Here is a 15,954-nt window from a genome sequence, read left to right as displayed (position 1 = left end):
GTGTCACACTGTTAATATTACATGTACATTTTCTTGCCAATCGCTCATCATTGGCATCAGTCGACTATAATTATATGGCAGCCATAGGCAGTTCCTTCGCAGTCATTGGCAGTCGCTTAGTGAAATGATGTGGCAGTACATGTACATTTTTTACCCAAGTAAGACACCCCTCGACTAGATACAAATTTTAGATGGCTTGTTTAGAGGGATTTTTCCCATTTTATGACCTAATAAATAACAAAACTGAGATTTAACAATTCTTGTTGTTTATATCTGGATGTTTCCTTAATCCGGATTGGGCTTGAAAATAGCATTAATATCTGTATTGACCGACTATATTGCTATTCCAATAATGTTAATATGTCAATATCCGGATAAGTTTAGTATTAGTATAGTTTATATTTCGACGATACATGCGCTCTTAAACGTAAAGGTACGTCCATAGTGCACCGGTTTCCCGCTTTATCGCAGCAGAGGTGAAACAGTGAAACATAGAGGAACAACTGTATATACTTCACCCGCTTAGTTTTATCATCTCTCCCCCTTTTGAAACAATTCAACTCCCTCGCTCCCCCAAACTTAATCTATCCTGCTTGGCTCATTTTTAAACTTCCACTAAAGGTTATGCTTTAGCAACATTCAAGATATTTACTTAAAAAATTATTAAAAATTAATCGATTTTAATCATAACCATCTTGTGTACATCTTTTTATTTTGAAAATTGCAGCATTTTTTTAAACGGTTTTCAGTTTTGTTGGAAATATACTTCAACGTTTCTTTCTTCATGCGGAAATATTCATAAAATGGTGTGCAGTGAGTTGTGAATGTAAGGTAAGATATTTATCAAATTGAAAATGAGACCGATTAATTTCATGAACGCGAGTAGTATTTTTTGTATCAGTTTAATATGAACATTATCACTAGCTAATAGACAACAGTACGACTGAAACGATTTGAGTCAACGGACTTCATCAACAGTTAAAGAAATTTTCGGTGTGGGACAAAATTTATCAACGACTACTACTGCAAAGAATGCGGAGATGAAGAAGAAACCGTGGAGCATCTGCTGCGCCACTATCCGGCAAGGTTTTTTGGAGGGACTAGAGGAAGCAGCAGAAGGCAACATCAGCGACATCGGGAACTTTGCAAAGAGCTGGAAGTGCTTTAACGCAGAGAAAGAATGGGAGGAAGGTTTGGTACAATAATAACAGAGGAATCAAACAAACATGATCCCAAACCCCAGCAACCTAACCTAATCTGTGGTACAAAATAAAGCTGTCTTTTCTTGTTTTATATGTTTCTCCGATCCATGTGTTCTTGTAGAAACTGGAATCACTATTATAAAATAAATTTTGTTAGAACTCTGCATTTTCGAAGACACTAGAATCTGTTTAGCTCTTAAAATACCCATCTAAGAATATATTTTATTATAAATCACTCGGTATAGCATCTAAAACAAACCCTCCGTTTGTAACAACGCATCTGGATCTAAAATCAGTTCCTACATTATTTATGGCCTAAGCTCTAATTTTAATCATCGGTAGTATAGCGGGTAAGACTATTAACGACACTCTTGGAGTTTATTTTTGTCCCATCCCCAGTTTTGGAGATAGATTGATTTATGTAGATGTTTGCACCTGTTTAGTATTGATTTTAACACGTGACGCACGTGAAAAAGATTAATTGCTAAGGTTTTTAAAATAAATAACATTACAATTTGAAAGAAATTTAGGGGATAAAGAATTATAGCCGAATTTAATCCTTTATTCTCCAAATACTGACGATTTGTTTTATGTTTGACTTTTTAATTGCCAAAGATTAAACATTGATAATATTACGTGGGGAGATAGAAAAGTCCAGATGAATAATGACTCAAAATTTATGGTACATTTATATATCCAGATTTAGTTCTAATCTTACCCTTAACATTAGCCCTAAGATATTAGGTTTTATATAAACTGCCCGTCAAATTAAATACCACAGCGATTTTTTTACTCATTTTCAACGAGTTGTAACTTTGAAAAAAATGGACCAATTTTGTTGATTTTTTTATCATATATTTCAGTTTTGTTAGCATATCTCTTAAGAAAGGTAGAAAAAATACAAGTTAAAATTGATTATCTCTTATTCCAGATGAGTAATCGTAAAAATTCCAAATACGTCCCGAGATATTAGTCTATACCCAGAACTTATAATTCTAGTTAAATTTTTTTTGGCATAATGGCAGCAACACAAAAATTACATTCTTTTTTTTTCACACCCTGTATAACATAGAAAACTAAATCTCATACAAAATTTAGAAAAATCAGATCAATCTACGAAAAACGATCTTTAATATGCTAAAAAAATCAACAAAATCGGTCCATTTTTTTCAAAGTTACAACTCGTTGAAAATGAGTAAAAAAATCGCTGTGCTATTTAATTTGACGGGCAGTTTAGATTATAGGCCTAGGAGAAACCGCTAATGCTTCCTTATATCTCTTATGGGAATTTTATTATGCGTTTGTATTGTACTCATAGAGAAAAAATGGTAAACCTATATAATTTTTCAAATATTTAACATTTTTTTATCTATTTTAAACACGCAGAGACTAATATACACAATTCACTTGTTTGTGAATATACACAACTCATTACCAAATTAAACAATAGAAACCGCCAACATCAACCTATCAAATTCTAGTAGGTGCAAGCTAAGTAATAATAATAATAATAATAGTAGCTCCCGTATACACAGCGTTTAATGCCTTGGGAGTAGCAAGGTACAGCTTGCTATAGTAGAGGCGTTCGGTATACAAGAAAGGTAATGTGGCACTACGCTTCAACCGCGTATTATTACCTCAGGATTGTGAATCCCAAGTACTCATTTAAGGCTGAGTCGACCTAGGTACCCAAACTATTTTTATTTTAATAAAAATAGTCGGCTGATGAAATGCCGGGTGTGGGAATCGAACCCACTACCTTGAGATTGGTAGACGAGAGCCTGTACCTCTACGCCACCGGCACCTAAGTTTAATAATACTAATATAATAATACTAATGTTTAATAATACTATTTTTTACTGCTAAATTTTTAAACTTAATATTAAATGCCTGATTAAATGTTTATGGAATTATACAATAATTATTTTTTATTGTTTTAGGTGAGTTTTCCTCAGCGGGCAACGAATTTTGGATTGAAATAAGGAGTAAGTAGCACTAGTTATCGGGGATATTATTAATGATTTACTCACGTTAGGCTCTCTAATTAAGTATAAATATAATATATACCGAATGATTCAATTTTAATATTCCAATTTTAAATAAATATACAATAAAATTATATAATCTGTGAACAATGTAAAAATTCAGATAAAAGTGGTGTTAGGTCAAAATATTGATATTTATTTTAGAAGAAGTTCGATTGGATTCTAAACAACTTTCTCTATGGTATGTTCAACCCTCCCAACGAGAATTCTTTTAGTATCTTTTTAACCCTTTATAGGGCAGTACTAATTATTTTCTAGTTTGATCAAATTGACATCAAAAATATATAAACTAGAACAAAGGGAGCATATCTTCTTAATAAAATTTTTCAAAATGTTAAGAAATAAGGGAGTGGGAGAGGTGGTGGTCTTCTATTCAGAATGTCATTTTCTATCCAGTAAAGTAAAAAATACCGAGGGTACCATTGAACTCAAAACTCCTAGATCCCAATTTTCATCCAGATATTGACGTTACTTCAGAAATTATTTGGAAAAAATCAAAATCAAAATGAAATTTGTACACCCTTTATCTCCGAAACTACCCATTTTAGACATACATTTATACGAACCTTTTATTTATTTTTATCAGCAGAGCATGCTGCCGAAGTTTCCGGAATGCAGTTCGGACCACCCTGTATATTTATATCAATTTTAACTCAAGTTTTAGAAAAAAATTAAACTCAAGTTTTAGAAATAGCTATGAGTGAAATATCTATCTACAATTTCTATAGAGCAATATACGCTTTTAGTTATTCGATTTTCTGTTGTTGTTATGATTAAAAATTATATAGTTTACTTTTTCGATTGATATGCTTTAAGGTCAGTTTTTTTAGTTTTTAAACTATTATTTTTTTCATTCTCCCATCCAAATTGATCGGGCTATTCCAATTGAAACCGTCGCAATCGCGAAGCAGGTGGAGTCCTGTCGGCCTCGCCCGGCAGGCAGATGGCAGGAGTGACGCGTCTCACTTTTTACCCCGCAGGAGCCAGATTGAGGCGCTATACGTAACAGGTGCGCGCGGAGCCAGTTTTCAGAAGATATTACCGGTTTTTGCTTCTTTTCTTTCGACTTTGTATCGAATGAAAGGGATTTCGTGATTTTGTTTTCCTTATATCTAGGCCAAATAGGATACAGTGTGTCTAAATATTGGAACATTTCTAAAGACGTTTTCCCGCATACTTGGATACAACCTATCTTTACGTACATATTGAGGGTGAGTTTTAAATAAGTGCAAATATTTTATTGGTTATACCGGGTTTTATTCAATAATTTTCGGTCACTTCGTGTTTCACCGTGGAGATGACTACAACTTTTGATTTTTAAATGGCACCCTTGGTATTTTTCCACTTTATTCGATAAAAAATGACATATGATACGTCAACTTTTGACATTTTTGCTTAAAACAAAATTGTATTTTAATCAATCTACCCGGCGTCTCAAAAGTGGTTCACCCCTATAACTTTTTTATTTTTTCAGATAAAATAACGAGATTTGGTAGGTTAGTATATGACATAAATTAAGATTGATTAACGTATTCAATTGTTTTTGGTCACTTCCTGTTTCACCGGAAATGTCTACAACTTTTGATTTTAAATGACACCCTCGGTATTTTTTTTACTTTATTCGATAGAAAATGACATTCTGAATAGAATGACGTATGATAGATAGACGTAGATGATTATATAAAGAGAAAGTATGTTTCTTTTATCGAGATCTACCACCCCTTAAAATACTTGCACTTATTTCTGGGACACCCTGTATATATCACACCCCAAGGCACGATCCTTGTAATGCAAGTCCTCAGTGCATTGTTCTCCTCGATGTCCCTAGCCTGGAACCTAAAGCAAAATTAAGTCGTATCTAACGTAGGTTAACTTCGTCGTATGTTTTTTGACTATTTTGGAGGATATGGTAGATGAGTTCAGCGCCGACATGGCTGTTTGGCTGTCAGTGATTTATGCACTTATCCGCCTCTGGAAGGAATCTTCTTCTGTAATTAACGTTAAGATGGTGGCTAAGTGATCGCCTCTATTTAGATAAATAAATATTTTTATTTAAACAAATAAAGAAACCGTTCCAGCTGTGGATCTAAGCCGCTTGTCACATTAGTGTTTTCTAATCATTATTATAATAAACACATTCAATACAGTTTTATAGAATTAAAATGTCATAAAATCCTTTAAACCGTCTTATAAAATTATAGCAAATAAATGTATATGTGCACTGGACTCCTGACTCCTGGTACATAATTAATTCATAAATATTATAATGCAGTTTAGCGATTCCCAAAATATAGATACAAATCTAGAGTTTTGAATTATCAGCGTCAAATAGCGTGACAACTTTATGGTATAAAATGCATCTATGCATGCGAAAAGGTTACTTTCGAAAATTCGAGAATAAGCGAGCGCGGCGAGGATTCGGATTGGCCAGTAGCACGAGCTTACGTATCTAGCGTACCGTCGCGTCACCTGCCTCTCTCGTACCCTCCCTTCCGTTTCCACGTCCCCGAAGGTACTACTTCTCTTCTTGTCGAGAGCAGCTGGGCGGTTGGGATGCCATATGGGCGACGAATCGAGGGTATCTTGATTCATTTTGGGATACTTGTTTTGAAATTGGAATAATGGTTCCCTCTATTAAAATTTAAATCGATCGATTTAAAAAATATAGGGATGATTAAGTAATTTTAAAGCCTACTGAAGTTGGTATATGATTTATGTTTGTATAAGTTACGGCTAATGTGTACTGTGTACTTGGTTTGGTTAAATACTACCTGAAGAATAAACTAAATCTCCGTTCCCGTATATGTCTGCTGATTTTGATGGAAAATAATATTTGATTTAAAATAGTTATATTACATGACATATTCTAAAATCACCATTTATTTATCATACATATACTATTCCCTTATATTACCAACCATACAAAATTTATCAAGCATCATAAAAAAAATCGCTGTTATTTTGTTGGTTAGGTGTTTGTTTGCGGTGGTGGTTGTGCTGTTTATTTGCAAAATAGCTGACTAGTTTGAAAACTAGCCAAGTATCCATTTTAGTCGTAACAAGTATATGAATTTAGTATTTCATAACAAGCATCTTGTTGGCTATGATGTTAACTAACCAACTTCGTTTGGTTACTTATTTGTATAATTACAGTTTAGCTGTTTAGCTAATATTCGGTGGTATAGCTTATGTGTTGTATAATATACAAGTAAGTAACATTTGATTTTCTTTACCGCGTTCTATCTTGAAAAAATCGATTAAGATATGTATTTTGGTGTTAAAAATCAAATAGCAGCCACAATTTTTGTGTTACTCAAGCTAATGATTATGTATCAGTAATATATTTTGATCGCATTGCAATGCAATATTGATATTGTAATTTCATTACATTATTTCATCTCCAAAATATGAACAAATGGCAATTTTTGTCATTTACTCTACTTATCGAAAAAAAGTTTATATAAAAAGTCAGGTAATACAACAGAAAGCGCTGTCTTTTGCCGACAGTTATTGGCGGAACTTATTTATTATTGTTTCGCCAACTTTATTTTGCCAACAGTTTATTATACAGGGTGTCCCAGAAATAAGTGGAAGTATTTTTACTGGTAATATAGTTCAACCCCAGAAACACGCCAATGAGGTTTGGTTTGGTTTGAGGTGTTTTTCGCGAAAAAAATTCGAAATTTTTTGAAAATTTTTTTGGAACTTACTTAAAAACATGATTTCTTGATAATATGGCAAAATGGTATTAGATTAAATTTTCAAGAAAGAAAATCCAGAAAAGTTCCAATGGTTTAGCAGAATCCAGTGGTTCTCAAAATTTTAGCAAAAAATATTTTTTTTTGGAAATTTTCAAAGTAAAATAACTCCGTTATTTTGTACTTATTTGAAAAACGATAAAGAGAAAATATGTTTCTTTTATCGAGATCTACCACCTCTTAAAATACTTGCACTTATTTCTGGGACACTCTGTATATTATAGTGTAACATTTTATTTTATTATTGTTTATATTATTTATACAATTATTATTATAAATTATAGATACATGGAATATTATCGACAGAACTTGAAAATAAGGCTCTTCAAAAGAAAGAGAAAGTAAGGTTTTTATACCCTATTCTGTATACTTTGGTGATTTATTACTTAAGGGTGGTTTTAACCCTTCCGGGGAAGTTTAGGACTGATACAAGACGTGAACTTTTTCGATGAGAATTGATGAATCTGGCTAGGTTTACCCGTTTTGCTTTGATATTTATGCTAACATTTTACAATATTTTGTACTTCGTTTTTTACTACCTTAACTTAACCAATAATAAAATGCAAATTTGTTGTAAAGATTGTAATCAAAAATATGGCGGGTTAACTCAATATTAACTGTAGTTAAAGAACATATGGTCCAGATATAATATGGTAGAGCAAATTTTTTTTTTGGTAAAGCTCATTGTATAGATGTTAACGCGTCTCAAATTACAGGCAATTAGATGCCATAATATGAGAGCGTCAAAATAAATAAATGTAAAGATAATATGAACAGAGATAATGGTCCAATTCCTCCTAGTTCTCTGTTCTTATTGCTCTAGTCTCGGTATTATTACGCTCGATTGGTTTTGACTTGCTTAGCTAACATTGCCACGCTGGGTCGGTACCAACCGAGTGAATATAAACGCTCAGTTAGTGGAGATTAGTTTAGTTTTAATCATCTGCTGTTCGTCCACTGATAACAGTAAGTGTTTTGGTGTATTGTGGTGAATTAGTATATTATATTGCTAATAACATACTCCGTAATGTAGAACCGGGGAATTAAAAAAAGATCACGAGCCACTTTTGAGACGCACCCGGTATACTGTTTAAATATCCAAAAAGCACAAATAACAAAATATTAGGGAGTATTAAAGAAATAAGATATTCAGAATTCGCCTTACATCGTTAAGGTGCCAAATTCCAATCGCCGATAATCAACAAGTTTAAAAACTGATTTTTTAAAATATTTTTGCTTTATAATAACGCCAAATAAAATGAATATAACAAAAATAATTCTTAATAAAATAATCAATTTTTATTGTAAAAATTAATAATGGAAAAAAAACTTCTACGAAACATTTTTGTTTCTCCAAAGTCCAAACTGTAGAATTAAGGAATAATAAATTTTCAGTTTTAGAAATTATATTTATTAGATTCGGTCTTGGTTTATGATATTCATATCAATATGATTTTTTCAATGCATCATTTATTTTTATTGTAAGAAGAAAAATTGTCAAAAAATCGTATGAATCTTGGTTCGTATTCAATAATTTATTCATCCCAATTTTCATTTAAACTTTTTTATATACAGTCTCAGAAATAAGTGCAAGTATTTTAACTGGTAGTATAGTTCACCAACAATGAAGTACTTCAGCGCATGCAGAAACAAAAAGAGATACTGAACACCATCAAGGAAAGAAAAATGCAATACCTGGGTCATGTGATGAGAGGTGGTAGATACGAAATACTGCGCCTCATAATAGAGGGCAAAGTGCAAGGGAAAAGATCAGTAGGAAGACGCCAGAACTCATGGCTAATTTTTAAAGTAAAATAACTCCGTTATTTTGGACCTATTTGAAAAACGATAAAGAGAAAATATTTTTTTTTTATCGAGATCTACCACCCCTTAAAATACTTGCACTTATTTCTGGGACACCCTGTATATGTGAACTTAACGATTTTTTTCCCAAGAATAAATCAATAAATACCGATCTATGGACATTCATATTTACCAATCACTGTCGATGTAAACGCACACAAATTGAACCATTAACCTACCGGTTATATACTAAGTAATAAATATAGCCACTCGTTGTTTTTGACATTCCGTCTTCTTCCAATGTTTTGCGGACTGATGTTCGTTGTCTTTGTTGCAACCCAAACTGTGCAATGGATTGTTTGTGTCTCTTTTTAACATGCAAGGCGGGCATGGAGTTGCCAGTGGTGTTTCTGTTAAGATTTACTTCTGATAAATTCAATAAAAAAGAAAATTTATGTTGTCTAACGGATTCTGTTGTTGGATCTGCGACTTGATGCGCATTTTAGTGCTCTAATGAAATATGAAAGAAAATTTAATCTTTTAAGTGAATGAAATAAGGGTACCATTTTTAAAATTTGTGTTAATGATAAAATATGACGGTAAAATAAAATAAAATAAAATTTAAAGTATCGAACAAAAAAGTGTCCTGTTATAAACCCCGTGACAATCCGAAGATTGTTCTTACTTAACGGTCTACTTGCAACGGTCTAAGACACTCGAAAAAGTTTCTGAGGGCTTACGACCAAGAAAAATCAACGATCCTCCTGGTTTAAGTAAGAACAATCTTCGAATTGTCACGGGGTTTTTAACAGGACCCTGTCTCCTCAATGAACACCTCAGTAGATTGAAACTAAGAAGAAACGGCGAATGCAGATTCTGTGGGGAAATGGGGAAAGACCAGAACACCTCATCACTGAGTGCGCCGAGACGACAGCCATTCGTGCCATGAACTTTGGTACTGATATTGGAGATGGAGAACTACCTTCTGTAAAACCGTCCCAGATACTGGCTTTTGTCAAAGCCCTGGGACTGTATGATGAGTTATAACTCATGAAAAGGGGACACAATAGATATGTAAGGTCGCAGTGAGTAACCCTCCTCCCACTCATTCTAAATTCTAAATATCTTAAGTGAATGAAATAAGTGTACCATTTTTTAACATTTGTCTTAATGGTAAAATATGACGGCAAAATAAAATAAAATTTAAAGTATCGAACAAAAAAGTTATAAGAACGCTCGGAAATCCCTCATGAAGAAGCAGTTAATCGCATTAACACAACAACACCAGAATAACAACAAAAACGAAATAATAAACCTGGTAACAAAATTCTACAGCGACCTATAAAGCCCCAGAAAACCTACATCAAGAAGAAAGACTGTCCCTACCACAAGACGACGCGCGACGCCTCAGAAGTTCTCGTGGGAGAAGTAGAAAAGACTCTTCAAGATATGGAAAATGGAAAAGCAGCAGGGAATGATGGAATAACAGCTGAAATACTTAAGTATGCTGATAAGAGAACTTGGAAAATCCTAGCAAATATATACACCAGCTGTCTAAGGAGGAAACATAAAATATACCGCAAGACTAGAATAGCGCCAACATAATTCTAATTTACAAGAAAGGCAGCAAAGAAGATATCAGAAACTATAGACCAATAAAACTACTATCCGTAACATAAAGATATTCACAAAAATATTAAACAACAGAATACAAAACACGCTAAACGCTGCATAACCACGAGAACAAGCAGGCTTTAGAAGTGGCTTCAGCACGATTGATCACATACATACGCTAAGAGAAACTATCAGCCGAACAAAAGAATACAAACTTCCACTAGCCATAGCCTTTATAGACTTTGAGAAGACTTTCGATTCGATATATCCTAAGGCAATAATAGAAGCCCTAGCGAATCAAGATATTGACTGGCCTTACATAGAAACTCTCTTCAATATATACAAGAAGCAAAAGCAAGAGTAATGATATATAAAACAACCCCAGAGTTCCCAAATGGCAAAGGAGTACGACAGGGAAACGCAATATCCCCTAAGCTATTTATAGCAACACTAGAAGAAATCTTCCATCAACTAGACGGGACCAACAAGGGATTAAAAATAGATGGAGGATATATTAACCATATAAGCGAGGGGTGTCTCACTATTGGAATTACATGTACATTTTTTTGGCAGTCATTGAATGATATTTTGTCAGTACATGTACATTTTCTACCCAAGTGAGACACCCCTCGCATATAAGATTCGCTGATGACATAATCTTAATAGCCAATAGTCCTGTAAAACTACAAACACAAATTAACAAACTAAATACAGCCAGCAATAAAGTATATAGATCTCAAAATTAATTTAGCTAAAACTAATGTAATGTATAATGAACTAGTAGATAGAAAAGACATTCTAATAAACAATAGAGAACTGGAAATAGTAGAAGAATAAATATATTTAGGACAACTAATACACAGCTCGGATCCATGCCATGGATCTCTACTACCAGAAATCAACCGAAGAGTTAAGTTACCATGGAGTACTTTTGGAAGAAACTCAATTATATTCAAATCTAGAATCCACTCTATCTAAAGAAGAAAACATTGGACCATTGTGTACTTCCAGTCATGACTTATGCATGCGAAACCTAAACTTTTAAGGAAACTGCAGACCGCACAACGCTCAATGGAACGAAATATGCTGGGAATAATGAAGAAATACCCTATAAGAATAGAGTAGATACGACAAAAGACCCAGGTAATACATGTCATCCACAGAATCAAATCCCTCAAATTAATGGCAATGGGCAGGACGCCTGTCAAGAAGAACCTATAACAGATGGACCACAAAAATCACAGCATGGTACACACGAGGAATTAAGAGAACTAGAAGAAAACCGAACCTGAGATGGGACCATGATATGAGGAAATTAGCAGGGATAACTTGAGCCTGCATCGCAACCAACAATATAATAGACAACCAATGGACCCAACTACAAAGAGAGTATATAAATATGTGAGGGAGGCTATACCATAATTGTAAATGGCTGAATAAGCTGAGAATGATGATGATGCCTAATTCTCGTAAGACTGACATTTAGAAGCACCAAACCAAACCTAGGGTTTAAAGTAGTAGTTTTATTTTTTAGTAGTTTTCAAGTAGATAAATTTCGCAGTAGCTCAACAAATTTTACAAAATATACTCGATAAAAATATAATATTTATTCATAATAGTTGAAGTTGTTATAACACCGCTCTAGCAATCAAAACACGCTGTGATTTTGCAGAATTAAATTAGGTTAGTTTGGTTTGATTTGATTTGGATTGGTTGCCGTAGATAATCCTTTTTTACGTACTATATAAAAACTTATAAAAAAACAACATAAAAATTGGCGTTAAATAGCGGCAACCAATAGGGTAATGTCATCATATATTTGTGTCATTTGACAAAATACCTCCGCGGAATCAAACAGCACCATAATTTTATTTCAATATTTTCAAATTTGCTGGATAATCCGTAATTTTTTTGGGGTTTTTCTTAAAATTCTACTGTCCATAAAGTCGAACGGACCTTACTCAACTTTTATTACCTACTGTAAATCTGATTTTATCGCCCCGCAACAACGCCACTGTTAGTACAGGTAAAGGTGTGCAACTAAACGGCGGAAAAGGTAACGCAACACCACCACGGCCTGACGACGCTGCCGCTTCGAAACGTGGTCAAGAGATTTTAGTTCTCCATAGTCGTTTCTTGGTCGTGCCAGCTGTTACTGTTGTGTCGCGATTGTTTTTCGATCCTTTTTTATATTTACCCGCGCCGATTTGATGGATGATGGAACATAATCTCGACGACATTTTGTCTCTATCGCTATCAACAGTTTATTAGGAAAAACATCCTTTAATGGCACACCATTAGTAAATAGTGTCGCGGATTTGAATCAGTGTCGAAAACTTCAAAACTAAAAATGAAGAAATTTATTTGCGGTGGTAGTTTTCGTGCGAAACTGGTGGAGAAGAACGAGGATTTTAAAGTGGTGAAATTGAGTGATAACACCGAAATTAAGTTAAGCAGATCGGCAAGTATGACTAAAGCTGAGCGGGCTCGAAAAATTTTTATTTTGCCGCCCAAAGTTCCAGATTCTGAAGTGCAAAGTAGACGAATATCACTGGACTCGAACAAAAAGGTAATTAACGAGTTACAGTTATTTAGGAATATTATATTTAACTATATAAACTTGATTGAAAGTTTCTCAACAAAATGATATTATATAAATTACGAGACTAATTATTTTAAAATTAAAATTATTCAATTCAGTAATTTCATAGTAAGCATTTTACAAGCAAGTTATTCCTTACATCGCAGAATTTTAATACTTTAAAATCGATGGTAGATTTTGATTATGCTGAAAATATTGACATACATTTTAATAGGCGGTAACCTCATTAGCAGATAATATTTATGAAATATTTAATAATTTCAATAATGAACCAAACCAAGTAGTGTTTGGATGTATATCAATTTAATAATTTTTACTCGATTTGTTACTATAAAATCAATAATGGATTATTATATTATGTTGGATGTTATGACATTTATAATCTTTCCAGCTTAATATATGGGATTTGGATAGAAGATATCTCAACAGTTATAGACAAAAGATAATATAGATAAAGATGATATATAGACAACAGAGGATATCTCAACAGTTACAGAAAAATCTTTGAATTAAAACGGCAAACAGCAACTGAGTATCTATATTCTTTCACTGGACAGGCCCTAGTTCCTGTTGTAAATAATACATTCTTTCTTAAATGCCCTTTGAATAGGGTTACCAACTTTCAAAATAAAAAATAGAGGTCGAGGGGGTAAAAAGCACCACAATCGTAACATTTTTTGAAACCCCTTCCAAATGTTGTCAAGAATTTACCCGAAAGATATGTACTCGTAAACGTTGTGCGGTTGATGGTCTTTCTTACTTTCTTTAAAATATTTATACTCAAAACTTGTTAAAATAAAACAAACGATTTCTTCAAAACTTTTTATTTCAAAACATAAGCTACCAGTAATTAAACATAGACAAGTTAAACATGCATACCTTCCACAAATATTTCTTGTACATAAATATTTCTTTTCTGTACGAACAAGTGGGAGTAGTAAATGACATGTTGTCAAATTAACAATTTTATTAAGGAATTTAGCGATAAACAAATATTTTTTATATTTTGAATTTGGTGTGTGAAAAAGAGGACATTTTCAATACGTGAGCGAAAAGAATACAGGACGATCGAAAAGAAGATTGTTCTCTGGAATAACGGACGGTTGGCAACCCTACCTTTAAAGTATGATTTTTTTTTAATATTCCCCATTTTGAAGTTTCATTTTCTACACTTGTTTGTACTTGATTTTCTACAATGGCTTTAAATTGATGTCAATATATTGCGAAACACATCTTGGCAATCAAAATTACAGTAAATTCATTTTTAACATTATGCTATCCATTAAACTACATCTTCTACGTCTTCGCCCATCTTCGCACACTTCAAATAGCGAAATATAATAAAATAAGAATAAAACAGAACAACGAATAAAGAATTTTCATCAGTTAGCTTTCAAATAGCCAAATAATTAAAATATAAAAGGATATAGAAATATACATTCGCACTTGCGCAATACTTTAAAATTGGATTAAAGTTGTGATTTAATGATTGTTTATAGCTCGGTTTATAGTAAATTTACTAATTGCAGTGTACTTATAAACCCAACACAATATATTAAAAATTTCTAGTATATAAAATTGTACAGTCAGATAACAGTAAACAGAAAATATTTTTAGGTTAAAATTAGAGGCATATGCCAGAAGCAGTTTTCACATAAAATAAAATAAGACGTTAAAAGATAACGAACTCCGAACTCTTATTTTATTTCGGCTATAAACTACGAAATTCCGGATAAAGGAACTTTCGTATTTTGTTTTATTTTATTTGGCTATTTGAACTCGCCTTTTAAGTAATTACTTTTTGCAATTCAACTAATTGGAATATTATCTAAACAGTTTCAGTCAGCGATCTGAACCTAATTACTTTTAATTTAATTTAATTTAGACTTAGGATTTGAATTATTCTTAGATTTTCATATACTTGCATTCTTGTGTTGATACCATAATATACAATCATCATCATCATCATCATCATCATCATTTTCAGTTTATTCGACCAGTTCCATTGATAATGATGTAGCCTCCCTCACATATTTAGATACTCTCTTTGTAGTGAGGCCCATTGTTGTCTATTCTTGGCTATGTGGGCCCAAGTTATCCTTACTAATTTCCTAATATCATGGTCCCATCTCAGGTTCGGTCTTCTTCTAGGTCTTTTAATTCCTCGTGAGTACCATGCTTTAGTTTTTGTGGTCCATCTGTTGTCCGTTCTTCATGCCAGGTGTCCTGCCCATTGCTATTTGAGGGATTGGACTCTGTGGATGACTATTACCTGGATCTTTTGTCGTATCCACTCTATTCTTTTACAGTCTTTCTTGGTTATTCCCAACATATTTCGTTCCATTGAGCGTTGTGCGACCTACAGTTTCCTTATAATGTCGTTTTTAAGCGTTCAGGTTTTGCATGCATAGGTTATGACTGGTAGTTAGTACACATTGGTCGAATGTTTTCTTCTTTAGATAGACTGGCATTCTAGATTTGAATATGACTGAGTTTAATATACAATACTTACCTGATTTCTAGACATACAAACCAGTAAACCTTGAAATAATTTTAATAAATAATATTGTATGCTAATATGGAGTAATTTATTTTCTTTGTTTTATTTAAATGTGTATATAGATAATTAGCTCGCGTAGTAAAACTAGATTTTCTATATTATCCTAGTATTATTAATAAATGAAAAAATTATTAATAAAAGATGATATAGATAATTAGCTACTCGTGTGAGATTGGCACTTTTTTTTCAAGAAATTATCTTGAAATTGAGAGTTCCGTATAGATTTTGCTATAGTTCTTGAGAAGTTAGAAAAATAGTTTTCGTTAATTTGGGGAGATAATATCATTGTCAATCAATATATATATCATACCAATAATATAATACCAATCAACTTCACCTAGCACCCTTTCTCTATTCTGCAACAATTCTC

The 15,954-nt window shown here is 32.9% G+C and overlaps 1 protein-coding gene across 2 annotated transcripts in view; it reads left to right on the top strand.

Annotated features, from left to right (window-relative positions):
• LOC115890539 (ras-associated and pleckstrin homology domains-containing protein 1) overlaps positions 1-15,954 on the top strand; it is a 331,325-nt gene that overhangs the window by 156,619 nt on the left and 158,752 nt on the right. Inside the window, exon 1 of one of the 2 annotated variants that reach the window (XM_030910795.1) lies at positions 12,516-12,991. The exons of the other annotated variant lie outside the window; for it this stretch is intronic. Coding sequence (XP_030766655.1) covers positions 12,773-12,991 — 219 coding nt within the window. The 5' untranslated portion in view covers positions 12,516-12,772. Of the gene's footprint in view, positions 1-12,515; positions 12,992-15,954 lie in introns of those variants that run through there. 2 annotated transcript variants of the gene reach the window in all.

The sequence above is a fragment of the Sitophilus oryzae genome, unplaced genomic scaffold (assembly GCF_002938485.1).
Source record: "Sitophilus oryzae breed Bouriz unplaced genomic scaffold, Soryzae_2.0 scaffold_882_pilon_pilon, whole genome shotgun sequence".
Taxonomy (NCBI): Eukaryota; Metazoa; Arthropoda; class Insecta; order Coleoptera; family Curculionidae; genus Sitophilus; species Sitophilus oryzae.
The sequence above is the reverse complement of the archived record's forward strand: the minus strand, read 5'-3'. Positions and strand labels throughout refer to the sequence as shown.